The 20,454-nt window shown below is 39.0% G+C and overlaps 1 protein-coding gene across 9 annotated transcripts in view; it reads left to right on the top strand.

Annotated features, from left to right (window-relative positions):
- TNC (tenascin C) overlaps window positions 1–20,454 on the top strand; it is a 114,959-nt gene that overhangs the window by 34,588 nt on the left and 59,917 nt on the right. For all 9 annotated transcript variants that reach the window (XM_072631745.1, XM_072631737.1, XM_072631738.1 and 6 more), the window contains 7 exons: window positions 1,190–1,781; window positions 3,714–5,120; window positions 6,780–7,043; window positions 9,152–9,267; window positions 10,208–10,364; window positions 19,595–19,864; window positions 20,129–20,314. In XM_072631745.1, the coding sequence (XP_072487846.1) occupies window positions 1,325–1,781; window positions 3,714–5,120; window positions 6,780–7,043; window positions 9,152–9,267; window positions 10,208–10,364; window positions 19,595–19,864; window positions 20,129–20,314 (2,857 nt within the window). In that variant the 5' untranslated portion in view covers window positions 1,190–1,324. The remainder of the gene's footprint in view (window positions 1–1,189; window positions 1,782–3,713; window positions 5,121–6,779; window positions 7,044–9,151; window positions 9,268–10,207; window positions 10,365–19,594; window positions 19,865–20,128; window positions 20,315–20,454) is intronic.

The raw sequence follows: 20,454 nt of genomic DNA, 5'->3' as shown, positions 1-20,454 counted from the left end.
GTCAGAGGATCTGAGTCTGAATCTGGACTCTGTGTCACTTAATTGCCTGGGTGTTCTTGGTTAAGATACATCACCTCTTGGGGCTTCACTTTCTTCATCTTTAAAATGAAGTTGTTGGACCAGAAAGCCTGAAGTCCCTTCTAGTTTAAAGTCTTTTAGGGGGAATCATCCAATTCTCATTTCTACAATAAGAGTGGGAAGGAATGTACTCTACTTTCATGCATTCTGTATTCTAATCAAACTGGACAACTCCCCATTCTCTGTTCAGGTCATATCCTCACTCATCTATCCCCCTGGCTAGCCTTGGTTCACACCATCTCTCATGCTGGGAATAGGATCATAGAATCATAGCTTCATAGACAGAACTAGAAGGGACCCTAGAGGTCAGCTGACCCAAAGGGGAAAGCTTTGTCCAAGACCACATACATCATAAATGGTAGCGCTGATAATTAAACTCAGGTCATCTGGCTCCAACTAGAACTTCCATTCCTTTGTTTCCCCATCTTCATTTATGAAGTTCCTTCCTTTCTGTAAAACCTCCTTCATGAGGCTTTACCTAATATTATTCTCCCTCCCCCTCCTGAACATTGGCCAAAGTGACTATACCCTCTTCAAATTTCCCAACAGGACTCTGTCTATGTCTTTCCTTTGAATTTCTCACATTTTACCTTACATAATATTTATTTGTGGATATGTCATATTTCCCACTAGAGGGTAAAGTCCTTGAGAGAAGCATCGATCTATAGCTACATCCCAATTAGTGCAAATAATGAATCCTGCAAAATTGTCCCATTACTCCAATTTGCATCGTATATCTCTATTGGACTAAAGTCAATTGCCATGTTTACATGATTATAACTTGAAATACTGTAGGTATGAATGTGTATGAACACTTCATGGCATTCATTATGTGCAATAAAAAGGACCTAGATGTATCTCTACCTACAAGGTCTCAAATTCAGTTCATAAAACTAAGAGAATAATTAGGAAATCCTCAAGGACCTCAAGGAATCCTTTCACACTGCTGGTGCTAACTTAATAAATGATGACTAAATTGAAGAATACATACCCAACTGTATAATATTAAATACTTGGCACAGTTTTCAGTCATCACTAATGCTCAGCAAAAAGGAACTAATGCCAAATAATAATAGCTATGTTTTTAAATTATTATTATTATTATTTGTAGGAAGAAAATTGTCTCAAGAAGAGAAAACGAAGCTGATTCTTGTTTAGGCTGCATTTTTCCCATTTCCAGATTTGAATTGTAGAAGTATATTAACCTTCATACTTCAGAAGTGCCACCATCAAACTGAACTCCACCATGGGGCCTCTGACCCAGGTGCTGGCCTACACGATTGTAGCTCTGTTATACCACCCTGCTCAAGCAGGGGTTCTTAAAAGAGTGATCCGCCACAAACGGCAGAGTGGCATCAATGTCACCCTGCCAGAAGAGAACCAGCCAGTTGTCTTTAACCATATCTACAACATCAAGATGCCCGTGGGTTCCCACTGCTCAGTAGACCTGGATTCAGCCAGTGGGGAAAAAGAACTGAACCCCCCCAGTGAGGTAGGAGAACACTTCCAAGAGCACACACTGAATGAGGAGAACCAGATCGTCTTCACACACCGAATCAACATCCCCCGGCGGGCATGTGGCTGTGCACCAGCTCCAGACATCAAAGACCTACTGAGTCGGCTTGAGGAGCTAGAGGGACTGGTGTCCTCACTGCGGGAGCAATGTACCAGTGGAGCTGGCTGCTGTCTCCAACCTGCTGAAGGTATGTGGGAACTTGTTATGGTGTCATCTCCCTCTGGCCAAACAAATACAGCTAGATTAAACAAAGGAAGGTTTCTGATCATTTGTACAGCCTGAATGGATAGCAGAGGTGACCCAGTCCAATCCCATCATTTTTCAGATAAGGAAACAGTGCCTAAAAATAATAACTGATTTTCCCAAAGTCATATAGGTAGAAGACCCAAAACTTAAACCTAGGTCACCTGTAATCACTTCTTCATTTCTTGTCTAACCATACCATGATGCCTATGCACTGTTAGGTATTCCCCAGCCTCCATCTGTTAATTCTCTAGATTTAAACTCCTGATAAAACCTATGGGGACTCTGGGCAAGTGTTCTACCATTCCTTTGTCAAAGTGTCAGGCTGCATGAGTACTGAGATCACAAAGCCTGGTCTTAAAACTAAGTAAATCATTAGAATGTCCAAACAACATCATATAAAGACTTCTTTCCCCAGAGAACCCAGCAAAGAACAGAAGTATATCTTCAAATGTTAATTTTCAGAGTTCTCAAAACATTTTAATTTACAAAGGTGGAAGAGATGAAACTTTTCCTTTGCATACAAACTAGTTATCTTCTTCTGGCAATCATCCAACAAAATGTAAATATGATATGGTACTGTAGAATTATTGCAAACAAAGGATTTGAAATGACTTGCTTAAAATCAATCTCACCTTCAAAACTACTAGTTGCATAAATTAGCTTCCAACAATAAGGTTAGATCCTGAAAGGGAGAAAAAGTGAAATCGATGTGAGACATTAATGTACATTAACTTCATTTCCTTTTTTAACAGGATAAGCTAGTGCAGGGGTGGGGAACCTGTGACCTCCAGGCCACATTTGGTCTTCTAGGTCCCTTTGACTGAGTCTAAGTTTTATAGAACAATTCCTTTTATTAAAGGGATTTGTTCTCTTAAGTTTAAATTCAGTCAGAGAGCTTCACTTGAGGACATGTGGCCTCGAAGCCCCATGTTCCCCACCCCTGAGCTAGTGAGAAAAAGAAATACTGAAGAAACAACATAGATGTTCTAATGCTATCCTTTGGGGACAAAGTAGCCAAAACGATCATAATTAGTTAGGATTGGAACTTCTTAAATGATTGGCTCTGAAGAGTAGTCAGTAACAGGTCAGTGATGAATTGGAAAGAAGCCTTAATGATGTGCTCAGAATGAGAGAAGTGAGAATCTGACTGAATTCTGCTCTAGGTCTGATCACATCTGGAGTAATGGATTCAGTCTGGGGTGACCCATTTCATAAAGGACATTAAGGAAAACCAGAAATTATACAGAGTATAGTGAAAGGATATAAAGAGACTGAAAACTGTTATGGCAGGATACATTGAAGGAGTTGAGAACTCTTGGCCTAGAAAGATTTGGTTTGTTTGTTTGTCTTGGAGAGAGTGAGAAATATGACTGCTGTCTTCAACTAACTACTCAAAGGTCTATCATGTGAACAAGGGGGAAAGGCTTGTTCTTCCTGGCCCCAGAAGACAGAACTATTAGGGATTCAGATTTCAGTTTGCCTGAAGGAAAAACTTCTATCCCAGAAGGAACTATCCAAAAGTGGAATGGGTTGCTTTAAAAAGTAGTGGAGCCTTTCTTGAAGATTGCCAATCTTCAAGACAAGAATAAATAACTTTTCCTTAAGGGTTATTGTGCAGTGGATTCCTGTTCAGGCACAGGTTAGACTCAATGGCCTAAGAAAATCCTTTTGGTTCTAAGATTCTGTTTTTCATTTCCCCCTCACTTCCCCTACCTCAGATACAGAAAATGACTAAAGTTTGTTTATATTTACTGAGCAACTGACCACAAATAAATACTCCAGCCAATAGCCCATCTCTCATCAGGTGACTATTGTACCTTGTGGTTACCGTAATTTTTTAACCTAACAGAGTTTGACCTCTTGGTGGTTGCAGGTCGACTGGACACAGCACCTTTCTGTAGTGGTCGGGGCAACTACAGCACGGACAGCTGTGGCTGCATTTGTGAACCCGGCTGGAAGGGACCCAACTGCTCTGAACCAGAATGCCCAGGAAATTGCCACGACAAGGGTCAGTGCATCGATGGACAGTGTGTCTGTGAGGAGGGCTTCACTGGTGAGGCATGTGCCCATCTGGCCTGTCCCAGTGACTGCAACGACCAAGGCAAGTGCGTCCGTGGCGCCTGTGTCTGTTTCGAGGGGTATACAGGGGACGACTGCAGCGAGGAGCTGTGCCCTGTGCCCTGCAGTGAGCATGGCAAATGCATGAACGGGCAATGCGTTTGCGATGAGGGCTTCGCTGGCGAGGACTGCAACGAGCCTCTGTGCCTTAACAACTGCTACAACCGCGGGCGCTGTGTGGAGAACGAGTGTGTGTGTGACGAGGGTTTCACTGGTGAGGACTGTAGCGAGCTGATCTGCCCCAATGATTGCTATGACCGGGGCCGCTGTGTCAATGGGACCTGCTACTGTGAGTCAGGTTTCACAGGAGAAGACTGTGGGCAGCTCACCTGCCCCAATGACTGCCACAACCAGGGCCGATGTGAGGAAGGGCAGTGCGTTTGTGAGGAGGGATTTGCTGGTGATGACTGTAGTGAAAAGCGCTGTCCCAAGGACTGTCACAACCACGGTCGCTGCATTGATGCGCAGTGCGAGTGTGATGATGGGTTCACGGGGGAAGACTGTGGGGAACTCAAGTGTCCCCGGGATTGCAGCAAGCACGGCCGCTGTGTCAATGGGCAGTGCGTGTGCGATGAAGGTTACACCGGGGAGGATTGTGCCAACCACCGGTGCCTCAATGACTGTAACAACCGCGGGCGCTGCGTCCACGGGAAGTGCGTGTGCGAACAGGGCTTCACAGGCTATGACTGTGGAGACATGAGCTGTCCCAACGACTGCCACCATCAAGGGCGCTGTGTGAATGGAATGTGCGTGTGTGACGATGGCTTCATGGGGGAAGACTGCCGCGACTTGCGATGCCCCAAAGACTGTAACCGCCGGGGGGTTTGCGTGGCTGGGAGGTGTGAATGTGAGGAGGGCTTCGCAGGGGAAGCCTGTGGAGAGTTAGCTTGCTTAAATAACTGCCATAACCGGGGCCGCTGCGTGAATGGACAGTGCGTGTGCAACGAGGGTTTCATGGGGAGAGACTGCAGCGACCTAAGGTGTCCAAACGACTGTAACAACCAAGGGCGCTGCGTGGACGGCAAGTGCGTCTGCCACGAGGGATTTGGAGGAGAGGACTGTGGTCAGCTTTCCTGCCCGAACAACTGTAATGACTGGGGACAGTGCGTTGGAGGGCGCTGCATCTGTAATGAGGGGTACACCGGTGAAGACTGTTCAGAGGGTAAGTGATGAACAATTCACATTTCCATTGCCAGCCTTCTAGCCAATAGGTCCTGCTTGAGCCAGGCTCTAAGTGCTGAGAATACAAAGAAAAGCAAAACCAGCCCGGATCTAAAGATGTTTACATTCTAATGGGAGAAACAACGTGTAAATAAGTAGGTTCATACAAGATAGATGTTATGTAGATGATGGAGACAGAGAAGATGAAAGATAAGATACAGAAAGGAAATGTGTTGACATCATTATCATGCCATGACATGCTCAAGGAACAATTAAGTAGAATGATAGAATTTGAGAACTTGAGGGGATTTCAGAGATAATCTGGCCACACAATTTACAAAGTGATTTCTCCATAACAGCCCTGGAAGGTAGAGCAAACATTCTGTTCCCGGAGAGATTCAGTAACTAGCCCAAAGTCTTGCTGCTAGTTAAGAGTCAGGATCTGGATCCAGATCGCACGGCGCCATGTCCAGAGGTTCTTTTTAGTGCATTATATTCATTATCAACCATGACATAGACCTTTAGAAAGATACTTAGACACTTTCTTACCAATACACAGAGTATATTTATAAGAATAAATAGGATGAAAGGACTTCTGGTAATATCTAGAAGGGAATTCAGAGATCATTTAATCCCATTCCCTCATCTTATAAATGAGGAAGAGAAAACAAGAGAGATTGAGTGACCTGCCCAAGACTTCAGATCCAGATGTTTTTGATGTTCCCAACATTAAATTCATTTTAATTCAACAGATAATTGTTAAGTATCTACTGTGAGGTAGGCACTAACTGGAAGCAGGGATACAGAGATGAGAGACTACAAGGTCAAGCTTCCATTGCATGAGACTAAGTTTTCCTAAATGTAGCCACTATAGAACACACACAGGAGATTAGCCATATTAGGGAAGAATAATTAACAATTATTAATAAGCCTCTTTGTGTAAATGGCTGCCAAGATTTTCATCTTGAGAATGTTTCCCTGAGATGCTCTGTCTTCAAGACAGCCAGTAGTGGCCAGAGCTAAATGATAATGTTTTAACAGACTCAAGTTTTTCTATCACTCCAAAATTTCTTGAATTTCTTATACATCACATACTCTATAGTAGGAACTAAGGCTTGGACAGTACTTTTTTTTTTTTTATATTATGCCTCTAGTTAAAGCAGTTGATTTTATTTAAGCTAACCAAAGATTGTCCAATAAAATAAATGCATAAACAGAGTATCAATTCCTGATTTAGGGTTATTGTTTGTTTTTTCCCCACCTAAATAATGAGAGGCCACAATGTAAGAATGTACATATTTCTAGGATGTTTTAGTTTGATATATTTTCTCATCATGAACTCAGACCTAAATTTATATGTGAATTCAGAAAGTTATTCACCTTGCTTGTGACACATTTTCTTTAGACTTCTATTCTCTCCACTGCATATGGCCCACATCAGACTTTCCCACCTTTTCTTTAGACTTTCCCATCAAAAAATGTTGATGTTCAACAAAAGCAAACAAGAAAAATCCTTTAACTACTACTTTTGTCTCTGTTGGTGGCAGAGTTTAAGAGAGAGGGAGGAAAACAACCCCAGAGGAAATTATTGTTTTTTTAGGAGGCTAAATAAACAGTGGCAATTTACTGACAGAGGGGCATTGTTACTCCTTCCTGGCAGTATCCCCACCAAAGGACCTCATAGTGACTGAAGTGACAGAAGAGACTGTAAACCTGGAATGGGACAACGAAATGAGGGTCACGGAGTACCTTGTCATCTACACCCCCACAAATTCAGATGGCCTAGAAATGCAGTTCCGTGTCCCTGGGGACCAGACATCCACCATCATCCGTGAATTAGAGCCAGGAGTAGAATACTTCATCCAAGTCTTTGCTATCCTTGAGAACAAGAAAAGCATTCCTGTCAGCGCAAGGGTGGCTACTTGTGAGTAAATCCAAAATGGGTTTTGGCATCCCCTTTTCTACAGTGATCACTAACCTCTTTCATTCCATAGCCTATGCGTCAAGAACTCTGTCAGCCATGGCACATGTTGTCACAGGTTAAAATTCCAATCGTTTGTGGGAAATACTGCAGTAAGGCTGTTGTCCCACTTCTGGCACACAGAAATGGCCTTCTGGTATACCCATAGGTAGGCATCTCCCTTTCACAGGATTCTATCAAGGCAGAGGCTATTTGGAAAACCTAGCATATGGTGAGAGCTTGAGGATTCTGGGGAAGCAGTCCTTTAGAAATGCTGCTATCATCAATATTATTGCTATTATTATTATTCATAGTAGTTGTCAAAATAATGGCATAAGAGCATTTGGAAATATCAAGAATAATAACCAAGGGGCAGTGTAGTGTAATAGATAGAGGTCTGACCTCAGAGTTAGAGAGAATTGGGTTCAAATCCAATCTCTGACACATACTCACTCGCTCACTCACACACACACACACACACACATACACGTATAAAACCCTGAGCCAGTCACTTTACCTCTCATTACTTCCTAGCAATGCTCACTCTAAGTCAAGTCAAGTCAACAAGCATTTATTAAATGCCCCCCATGGGCCAAGCACTGGGCTAAGCACTGGAGAGATTAAAAAAAAGACCTTGTCCTCAAGGAGCTTACCTTCTAAAAAGGGAAACTGCATGGAAACAACTGTGCACAAACAAATATATACAGGATGAAGCGGAGAGAGTCTGAGAAGGAAGGCATGAACATTAAGTGGGAGGGAAAAGATGGCACCAGCCCACAGTGACAGAGAGCATCCTCACTTGGAGTTTCATATGCCAATGAAATTTCAGGTCCAAACCCATATCCTTCCCAATCATATTGTCACCTTGTTTTTGTAAAATGCTGAGTAGTCTACAAAGCACTTTTACATGCATTATTTCTTGCTATCAATAATCTTAAGGCAAAGAAGAAAAGTATTAATACTCCCATTTAAAAAGGGTATGCCAAGGACTAGAACTCAGGTCTTCTGATTCTGAGTCTAGTACTCTTCCTACTAGATCACAGTATCTTGAAATAAAATGGTCTAATCAAGAGAAAAGTTATTCACCTGCCCCATGAGCTGTGGTTCAGATGCCAAAGAAAGCTCAACATCAATTTTTATTTCAAAAGAGCAGACAATGAATGACAAGAATGGGAAGCATCATTCACTGCCTCCCTGAAGTGAGCTGGTGGTAGAATCATTAAGAACCTTTCTTTAAGGATTAGGAGCACTTCCCTTGTCCCAAATAGGTGGAGTAGGAAGTCAAAGTATTTACTATCTCTATTTTCTAAAAGAGGAAACTGAAGCTGAGAGGAAAAGGGAGGGAGAGATACAGTGAAGTCACTTGCTGCGGATAGTGTGTAGCAGAGCTGGATCTTAAACCTCTGTCTCATGACTCTGAGGTCAAAGCTTTGTCCACTCTATCTCCTATCAGCCTATCTCCATTCAGAGTCTTTCTCTCCTTAACTTGGACTATGGCAAATTTTAAATTATCATTAACAAAGCCTAATAGATTTCTTTCTTCAGTTGCCCTAATGTAAGCACACAAGCACCAGCCTGATTTTGGAAACATCCAGATAGATGATTGTGTATTTTCATAAAGGAAATCCTCCTTGTTAACAATGACTCACTTTTCTTTTGCCTGTTTCATTCTTCCTACATACAATGGAGCTCATTGACTAATAAGGGGCAATGTTTAAAAAAAAACAATTTTTTAAAAAGGAGGCTTTTGTGGTTTAAGTGTTTCTTTCAGACATTACGAACATATATGAAATGCAGGCACTGCTTTATTTGGAAAACTCTAGAGACAGGTAACTGCATGCTGTAGCAGGAAAGGAGAAAGCATTACTGTAGATCACCACGGAATTAATAAACAAGCATCTCCCAGAGGTGTTGGGAGCAGTGACAGCACTCAGCTATGTTGGGAAGTTGGTAAAATCGTAGATATGTGTAAGCCTTTCCTGGTGCCTTTGAGTTTTCATCATTTCTTAATTTTCACCTTAGTTTTACTTGTCTAAGCATCATCACTTGCCTGTTTTCCCTCTTTCCAATAGATTTGCCTGCCCCAGAAGGTTTGAAATTCAAAGCTATCAAGGAGACATCAGTGGAAGTGGAGTGGGATCCTCTGGACATTGCTTTTGAAACCTGGGAAATTATCTTCCGCAACATGGTAAAAGAGCATGCATGACCAAGAAAGCACCTTCCCAGGGGTCTATAAAATAATCATATACAACTCAGTCATACAACCAGAGAGCATTAGAGCTGAAAAGAATGTCAGAGCCTAAAATGTTAAAACTGGAAGGACCCTTAAAGCAGAGGGTGTCTAATTCACTGCCTCCAAGCCATAGGGGCTGCCAAAACTCCCCAATGCAGCCAGAAACAGATTAAAACATAATTGAGAAATAAATTACAAAATAAATAAAAATACAATACAACCTAGGTAATTTTAATTTGTGGTTTTCTAAGTCAGTATGGTGCCTCAGGAATTTCTTTCTATTTGGGTTTGCCAGGACTGCCTTAAGGTATAGGTTGCTGGAACTTTGAATATTAAACCTAGAAGGGCCCCCAAAATAGAATGTGCCAGTTGAGTTGACCCTTAGAAATCATCTAGTTAAATTTTCCTTATTTTGAAAGAGTAAAACTGGCACATTCAGTCATTTTTTTTTTAATTTAAGGAGAAGGATGCAAAAACTAACATCACATGTGTATTGTGAGGGTGCTCTTTTGCTGTTAAAATAAATAAGTGAACTGAGTCCTCCTCTTATGTTCAGTTTGGCTCTGTGGGACTCACTATAGGGGATAAAAAGAGGATAAACATATGGAAAGCATCACCACAGGGATAATGATATCTTGGCCCTACATAAATCCCAAAGGCTGAATTATATGTCATACAAAGAAAAGAAAAAATGTGATGTTTTTTCAAAAGACAGTCACTCCCCACATGTCTCATTTGAAACATCCATCTCTTAGGAAAAGAAGGACGTATATTTTTGCCTAACTCTGATGGATGAGAAACTTTTTTTTTCAGAAGTGAACAGTATATTCAAATATACCTTTACGTTACTGTACTCATCACCAAGTTTTTGTTCCTTTGTTTTTTTGGTTTTCAGAATAAAGATGATGGAGAAGAAATCACCAAAAGCTTGAGGAGGCCAGAAACAACTTACAGACAGACTGGCCTGGCTCCAGGACAGGAGTATGAGATATCTCTGCATATTGTAAAAAACAACACCCGGGGCCCTGGCCTGAAGAAAATAACAACCACACGTGAGTGTTACTCTTAATATTGAGTATATCCTTCATGATATAAGCTACAGGAGATAGCAGGCCCCAAGTGCTAACTGGGATCTATGAAGTTATATGATCTCCATCACATTCTTTTGATGGTTACAAGGCCATATACAAGAAATTCACACTAGCAGGAGCCTGGAAATAGTTACGAGGCATACCAAAGGGGATGATAGGAATTCCAAGAGAGAGCCTTCTCAGATGGGTGCTAGGCATCCCCAAACACCTCATTATAAAAACACTTACTTGTTTAGGGTATACTTCTCAGGCCTAGTCACACAAAGTTAGCTGAAGCACTTCTATAGATCCCTAAATAAATGTGGAGTGTCAGAGCTGGAAGAAACCTTCGAGATCATCTGAGCTACCTACCTCATTGAAAGATGGGCCCAGAGAGGGAACTGACTTGACTAAAGCTACACAGTTATCGGAAAAACTGAAGATAAAAGTCCAGGTCTCTTAACACTCAGTCGGATTCTCTTTCCACTATACCAGGATGTCTTTAATTGAGTTGAAATTCGGTCAAATTTAATGTTCAAGGGTTTAAGTAGTGTTCACCACTTCCAGTTTATATAGAAATGCACATCTCACAGTTTGTATAGAAATGAATCTGACTGTGATGAACCAAGAGGTAATATAGGCATACACACACACACGCACACACACACACACACACACACACACACAAACATATACACATATATTATATATATAACATTCATATATAACCAACATATATATTCATGTGTATATACATATATATACTATATATAGTATGGTTTAGTATATAGTATACTATTATATATAATATACTATATATAGTAGAGTAGAATATATATAGAAATATACTTAATATGGTCAACTGTACACTGTATATATATAATATAGTTATGTAATTATATGTAAGTATAATTATATAATAATATATTATATATAGTATAGTTGACCATATTTAGTATATTTCTATATGTATGTTTACATATATACTATGTTTACATATAGTCTATATATACATATATACTATATATACATATATAGTGTGTGTTTTTATTAAAGTACCCTTATGGTGTTCAAGATGCCATAGAGAGGACTTTGGCTGAGTCCAAGATCTGGTAGGGTCCTACATATTTGGAAAGTCTAGGCCCAGCAATTTTGGGTTCAGAAAAGGTCTATCACTTAAGGACCATTATAGCTAGATCCAGAGAGGTTCATCATCATAAACTATCTATGAGGGGATTTCCTTTCTTTATTCTGAGCTGGGGCTTGGTCAATTTCTTATTTTCTCCAAAGGTGTGATGAACTTGGATGCAATGTTTCAGGAAGATCTGTAGGAGCAGTTCTTATTTCCATGCTCAGTCTAATATCAAGCCTCTTTTCTCAATACATTTTATATAGTTCATAAGTTGAAATGCCATCTAAGCTTCCAAAATCTACCCCTGCTCACAATAGAGTAGTTAATTTTTTCTTTCTTGTCAGTCTATTCTGACTTTGAATCCACTGGCTATTTACTTTTCTCTCTTGAGGAATTTTATGTTTTTCGCTGATTCTCAACATCCAAGATACCAATTCTCTCATCTTTTGGGTGAACTGACTCAAAATACCTGTGACCTCCTGCTGAGTAAAATCCTCAATTAACCCCCCAAACACTGTGGGGGCCCCCTGATTCTCCTGCTGTGTTTTGGGTACTTCTGGCTAAGAAGTCTCCTATGTATCCTGCTGGCAGGTGTTTGTGCCCCAATCAAGCCTCTTTACTTCTTTGCTTGTTTTGGGGAGCTAAACTAACAACAGCTTTTTCTTCTACCCCCTGAACCTTTCCAGCTTGGTCTTCTAAAGGAGAGTTTGAATACTAGAGCATAAAAAGCTTCTCATGGAAACTAGCCAACTGCCTTTCCATGTGAGCCTTCTCTTCTAACTGCTTGTCTCTGCTTTCACACATAAAGCAATAACTTGTTAGCATGCAGAGTCTCCTACATTCCCCTGACAATTCTTTCCCTGGTTTTATTGGTATTCTTTGCAAACATCTTTCTAAGTCTCTGGGTCCTCCCTTTTGTATCCTTGGTTCCCAGTTTTCACAGAGTACTTTCAACCCATTCTCTTGCTAGGGAGGAATAAGGCAAATCTTCCCATACTGAGATATCCATTTCTTCCTCTAAAGCCTTTCTGTCTCCAAATAGAGGTCTGATATTTCACAATCCCATCCTCATCACCATTTGTAGCACCAATGCGATATTTGCAGGGCCTACAGTAGCCATGAATATGCCAGCACAATTCTGAATCATGAAATGCAACAGACTCTCCAAATGGAAGACAGAACCATTTATTCAAACATCAGAAAGCCAAATCCATTACAGTAACAAAGAAATCCATCACAGTAATCAAGAAGTCTATACACATTATTAAGCCTTCCCACAAACAGGCTGTCCTAAGCAAAATTATGAACAAGCTGCCTCACTCACACTAGCCAGCTGCCTTTCCCAGCTCTGATTGCTTCTGACTCCTTTCCTCTCAGCTCTATTCTAGCTCTGCCTCTTCCTGTTCCATGTGACTCAGCAAACCAGCAACCAGATAATCTTCATAACAGGAGGATTAAGGCATCTAGATGACACCCTGGATAGAGTTCTGGACTTGCAGTTAGAAAGATACAAGTTCAAATTCTACGTTAGATAATTACTAGCTTTATGACTTTGGACAGGTTATTTAAGATATATCAGCCTCAGTTTCCTCATTTGTAAAATGGGGATAATAATAATACCTACTTTCATAAAGTTATTGTGTGAATCAACTAAGAGAATATATTTGCAAAGCTTAAAATATAAATGTTAAAAGTAAATGTTAGCTAATATATGTGTGCATACATTTGTGTGCACAAATATATACATCTGGCTATATTAGACACATCTACACAAACATGTTTTACTGGGATATCATTCAGCACATCTTGTGCAGCTACCAATCTGGACAAACTCTTGATCTAACATGTGAACTAACCACTAGTCTACTGAATCTCATTGACAGGGAATAGTTGCAAAGGCTTGTACTATTGACTAATGACAAGAAAGAACAGCTTCTATTTGATATCACTCCATTTGACCTAGCTCAGGGCAAATCAACTGATTGTGTTCTGAATATTCAAGAGTTTTCTCCTCCTTCCTGACCATATCTACATGCGGTAGGTAAAGAGCAGGCACTAACAGGATAAATCATTAGGTTACAAAAGATATGGGCTGAGATCATCCCAGTATTTGCCCAGCTCCAGGGAAGTTTCCCTGAATATATGAATGACATGATTTCAGAGAACCCTACAGCTTTTGCTCAGCCTAAATTTGGAGAGTGTATACATTTCAGTTTTATGTCCTTCTCACTGTGTACCAATGAGTCACCTACCCTCAATGGCTCTGTGGGTAGTTATCTAGACTGGGCATACCCCAATAACATATAGTCTTAAGTTCTAATCCATTTTATTAACTGTGGAGCTCAGGGGTCACTTTGCCTCTACCTCATATTGTTGCAAACATTATGAACTTTGACTCACAAATTTAGAGCTAGAAGCAGTGATGTGCTGGTAAATTTTTAATACGTAGCTCTCTGGGAAAAAAATACACAAGACACACTTTTGTATTTGATCTTCATTGTCACCATTTTCTCCATCATTTTCTTGAATCTAGACGATAACAAAATAATAAATCAAGCTCCGGTATATAGTATTTGCCAATTTCTGAGGCTTAAATACTTACACTGAAAATTTAACAATCAGCTCTTGAGAGTCAAGTAAGTAGAAGATGGCTCCACTATAGCTTTGGCTGGAAAGGACCTTAAAGGTTTGATCTTCTCATCTTACATAATTAAATAAAAATAACCTAGGAATTTAAGTGATTTGAGCAAGATTACCTGGGGATCAAGTGTAACAGCAAACATCCTGACACATCCAGGATGGCCTGCTAGCACAGATTCTTAGATCTGCCTTTCTAAAGGGAAGGCAACTACTGAGGGGTCAACAGCCTTCCTTAATCACATATACCAACAGAGAAAATACAAGCAGAGAAATAAAGACAAACAGACAGGGCTTCTAACTAGATAGATAGATATAGATAGATGTAGATAGATATAGATATAGATAGATAGATAGATAGATAGATAGATAGATAGATAGATAGATAGATAGATAGATGGATAGATAGATGATAGATAGATAATATATATATATTCTAACCATAAATATATACATAATATATATATTCCAACCACATATATACAATATAGATAGATAGATAGATAGATAGATAGATAGATAGATAGATAGATAGATAGATAGATAGATGATAGATAGATAGACACACACACTTTTCAGAGCCAAAGGGCATCGAGACCCTGGTGATCCAGTGCCTCATTAATTAACAAAAGGTGTTGGCCTTCCTACAAAACAAATCTCCCCTAATTATGATTCTCTTGATGGGCTTACCTGAGGCCTATTAATGGGAGGGGAATCTAACTCATTAACAGTATAGCAAGAAGTAAAGATAGGATTAGGATTAGAACCTAGACTCTGCGATCCAAATTGAGCACTTTTCCTACAACTCTTAAGAGTAAAAAGGATTCTCAGAAAGTCAAATTATTGATAAATCACCTTTTTTTAAACTTTCTATTCAATAGAGAACAGGCTCACAAAGGGAAAGTGGCTTGCTCATAGCAACCCATCTAGAATTTCAAAATAAGACATGATGATTCTCTTAACTGGTTTTTAATTAAATGTTACAATGTCTTTTAAGCCATTATCAATGTTAAATTGTGCCCATCTGAATACACCTAAACTTTAGAAAGCAGAATATGTCCTTCATTCCCACTCAGCTAGTCTTTTTCCTCTCATTCAGTCTCTAATTTCATATTCTGAACATCTGTTTCCAACCACTACATAATGAATATTTTGGTTATAAATGAAGCCATTTCTTTGAGAGTCATTGGGTTATAGTAGTGAAAGAATGCACCATGTTTATTTGAGTTTTCTGTATCAGAGACAGTCAATGATAACCAGCATGGTAAGCTGGCCACTGGAAAAAATGAAATCACTGTCTCCAAGTCTCCTAAATCATGACTAGAATCCCAGCCCTTCTACATAGTATTTGTATGACTTTGGACAAATCAACTAACCTCCCAAGTTTTAGTTTCCACACATGTAAAATGAAGAGATTGAGCTAAATGACCACTTAGGTCTCTTCCAACACTAAATGTATCTTCCTGAAATATTCAAATAGATGTGTGATCTCATCAACTCTAGAGTTCCCCAAGCAATACAGATCATAACCCATTTTTCCCTATGCCTACAAGGTAGTAAGAGTCTGAGGCCATATTTGAATTTAGGTCTTCCTGATTCTAAGCCCAGAACTCTGTCTACCATGCCAACAGCAGCTCTAGCTGTCCCCTTGTCATCCCTCAATCTTGTTACATGAGTAGGTCACTTTTTCTGGTTATTATGCAGTTCCTTAATGATATTCTGTTCTTCTTCAGAGTTCTTCACTGGTCTCCTAGTGCATACTGGCATATAGTCACCATAGCTCTACCACTCTCTCACTTTTAGCTCACTAGAGACAGTTATATTGATGTTTTATAACAGCTTAGGTGGAAAATTAGGTTGTTTTTTTTTTTCAAATGATCTTTTTGCTTCCATGGGAAATCTAGAGTGAGTAAAAAAAGCTTTGCTTCTTCCTTAAAGCAAACCCATTCAGTCTCCTTCTATTTAGCACTGGTCTCAACTTGTTGTGCATATATACTGTCTGTCTCAGAATTGCATACTGTTGGACAGGCTCTATAGGGTCTCCATCCAATTGTATGTTGAAATCTTGGAAACAGACGTACTTCATCCACTTGGCCAGACTGCTTTGAGGGATTATAGATCTCTTCCAGGAAGCTCAGCAGTATCCAGGATTTGATGCCTTAAGTATAATGTCATCCATAAATTCAGAAAACTTCACCATCCACAAGGAACCCCTCTTTGACCCGAACTTCAAGATCCATCTCCTCCACCTCAGTAACAAATACCTTTTGACAAGCATACATTTGGCTTGCCTAGTGTTTATTATCAGAGAGTTACTGAACAGGATTATTTTTATTATTATTTTGTCCAAGTAATCTCAAATGGTCTTGATATATAGATGGAAAATAACCTTGTAGCAGGGCTGAGAAGATGGTGTTTTATTCTACAAAAATCATTATATTTTATATGTGTATATATAATATATAAATATAATTATATAAATTATATGAATATTATATTAATAAATTATATACTATCAATAATATATTATATAATATAACATAATTGATATATTTTATTATATATTATATTATTATAATAAACATTATATATATATATAAAATCAACAAGCAATAAGCACAAGATCTCAAAGTCTCTACATCTTTTAGTTAATTGTGCAATAATAAACATACAGTCCATCATTTGCCAAAAAAAAAAACAAACCCTATTTGTTTCCTGCTAATATTCTCATCTAAGATAACTTTGATTCACATAAAGATGACTTTCGTAAAGAAAGTAGGTAAATTAATACAGGAAAAAAATATATATTATATATATATATATAGTACACACACACACACACACACACACACACACACACACACACACACACACACACACACACACACACACACACTGAAGTGAGGCTTTGCTTTGGGCCTTACTCTTTGGAAGAAGGTTTGTGAGTCAGATGAGACTTTGGGTAGCCATTGAGAAGCTACGCCTTCCACGCCCGTTCCCCATACTTCCTTTGAAAACCCAGTATTAATTTTATTAAATTTAAAGTAGGTAAATACTAATATTCTTTCTGTCACTTCTTTTCTTAGTATTACAAAGATCCAACTGTACAATCTTGGGTATCTTCCCTTCCTTCATACTCCCATACTGGTCCCTTAGTATCCTCACAACTGTATTGTCTAAAGAATTAATCTTTTTGTATATTTGGTCCGGTGCCACTGCTTTTTCCATCTTGGTTCTCTATATTTCCATTTCTACTTCCTCCAGAACAAACTGTTAATTTACAGTCTGAAACTAGGGGTCCCACTCTACTTGACAGAATAAACAGTTTGTTAAAATGTTTGTTTGTTTTTTTTTCAAATCCTTTCTATTATTTTTCTCTTTGTGGTCCCCCTTCCATTTTCATCTTGGAATGTTCACTGGATGACTTCACTTAATTGGAAATCTTGCCAAGCTTTCTTTACTTCCCACAAGTTCTCTCTACATTATGAGATGATACTGATCACAATCATATTTCTTCCTTCTTCATAAGATTTTTAAAAATCAATTTATATTCTAACTCAGATCACCTTTGACTGTCATCTCAAACGTTTGCTGACTAAGGTGTTTTCTGGGCTCTTTTGGTCTTCTTGTAGCCATTAATTTACATTGGTTAAACTTCTGGATAAAATTATCATACCAAGTTTTCTATTTTGCTTGTTGTTCATTTCTAGTTTATGAGTTTTAATTACTTGCTTAACTAGCCCAAGGCTAAATTGTTTCAACTGTATGCCATGTATTTTTCCCTAACTGTTCTTTATTCTTGTTTTTACCTACTCTGATCTTAGTTCTAATGAAGTTGTACACGGATGGCTGACTCAGAGATAAGACCCACAACAATAACAAGTCTTTTTCTGTCTGTTAAAACATAATATAACCTATTTAATTCTTTATGGTGTTTCTTTTTTTGGCTCTTCACATATCCAATGCCTACAAATTCTTCTGTTTTGTTTCTTTAGTTTGTTTTCCCCAAAGAAAATGTTTATGATAAAGAAATGTGAGTCTTCTGTATAAGCTTCTGGCCTTTTTCATTTCTTCTTTTCTTAACCATGCTTTCCTATATATTTCTCCCTACTGTCACTTATTTCCTCCATTGTAATGAAGATACCTATGATGAGAATTTACATTGCTTTAGGTTTTATCAAATTCTTCATAGAATTTCTTCACTATTCTATCTTCACAGTTAATGATGATGCATAAGTAGCATTTTCTAATAGTCTTTTTGCAAATATTTATCATTAGTATTGTAACATATGATGACTAAATTTTCCACTAAATAATGCATCTCATTACTTCTGAGAATATAATAAACCCCATTCCACCAACTTCTTTTTTTTCGCGGCCTCTCCAAGGAGTACCCATAAGCCATCTCTTCATTTAGCTGAAACTTCTGTTATTCTTCCAATTTTTGTTTATAGTAAAGGCAGCAAGGTCGCACAGTGGAGAGAGTATGGGGCCTGCAGTCAGGAAGACCTTAGTTCAAAAATCTAGCTTCAGACACTTACTAACTATGTGACCCTAGGCTCTTCACTTAATATTGTGTATCTCAGTATCCTCATCTGTAAAATAAACTGAAGAAGAAAATGGTCAAACCACTCCACTTTTTAGCCAAGAAAACCCCAAATGGAGTCAAAAAGGGATGGACACAACTCAAATGACTAAAGAGCAAACAGAATGTCAAGACTGCTAATTCACCTACTTTAGCTGTGCCCAGGGCTGGTCCTGGAACAAAGATCTATGTATCAGGGTACTAACAGCCAATTATAATTTATTGAAGGTGTAAAAACTGTGTGATTGTTAACACCTTTATTCTCTATGCTTCTGCTCTGTCACCAATCATTGCAGAAGTGAACGAGGGCACTACATTTGATGGAGAGTCCTTTTGTATTTTTCTTTATTTCATCTATTACCATATTCTCCCCTCCCCCAGTAACTAGCTAAAAACCTATTGCTAATGTACCTCTCCATGTCTACTAGGGTAGTCCTTGGAAAAGAGCCTCAGTATGTTACCAGGGCCTTACTTGTACCATTTCTAATATGACAGAACCTACCACAGGTTGGTTCTCTGTTGGCACTGACTTCAACAAGCAAAGGTCATTGCCACACCCTAATGAGGCATCAAAATAGGATTTTGTGCAAAATTTAATTACATATATACATATATATATAAATACATATGTATATATGTGTATATATACATATACATACCTACATATATACACATATATATGTGTGCATATGTGTGTATATATATATGTATATATATATATATATATATATGTATATATATGAACTATAATTTCCTTAAAGGAATCAGCCTCTAGACAGCTAAATGGTTTTATGGCTTTAAATTCCTGTCTCTACAGGTGTTGATTGCCTTTTATCATGTTTCTGTCTGTGCCTTTAGGTCTTGATGCTCCTAGCCAGATTGATGTAAAGGATGTCACAGACACTACTGCTCTAATCAGCTGGTCTAAGCCCTTAGCTGAGATCGATGGCATTGAACTCTCATATGGCATCAAAGATGTTCCAGGTGACAGAACGACCATTGACCTCACTCATGATGACAACCAGTACTCCATTGGAAATCTGAAACCTGATACAGAATACGAGGTGTCTCTTATCTCTAGAAGAGGAGATATGTCAAGCAACCCAGCCAAAGAAACTTTTGTAACAGGTAACAGAAGTCACTCACAATGATGGCAGATTGGACTTTTGAACTTCAGCTTCTATCGGCAGCACTAAATTATTTTCTTATCATAAGATAAAATGAGAAAGCCTAGATTGTAAACTCTATAAAGGCAATGCCCATGTTTTCCCTGAATCTTGTGTCCATTACAGCACTAAATATAGCATGTGCTCAATAAATGAATGTATGGGGAGTTGGATTCTATCTTCTTAGAAGTAACTTTTTAATTACAACATTCCTTCCCTTTCCCAGGTCTGGATGCCCCTCGGAATCTAAAACGTGTCTCCCAGACTGACAATAGCATCACCTTAGAATGGAAGAATGGCAAAGCTAACATTGACCATTATCGGATCAAGTTTGCCCCCATTTCTGGAGGAGATCATGCAGAGGTCGAGGTGCCCAAGAGCAAACAGGCCACAACCAAAACCACACTCACAGGTGAGAGCAGCTTCCTGGAAGAGGCCTTGCCTCAAGGAGTCAAAACCTTGCAACATGAGAGGAATATGTTTGTGTGTTGCTTTATTCCTCACCATTTGGTAAAGAGAAATAGCTGGCTCCGATCACTTAAGGTGTAAACA

Source organism: Notamacropus eugenii, chromosome 1 (assembly GCF_028372415.1).
Source record: "Notamacropus eugenii isolate mMacEug1 chromosome 1, mMacEug1.pri_v2, whole genome shotgun sequence".
Lineage (NCBI taxonomy): Eukaryota > Metazoa > Chordata > Mammalia > Diprotodontia > Macropodidae > Notamacropus > Notamacropus eugenii.
This window is presented reverse-complemented; position numbering and strand designations above follow the sequence as displayed.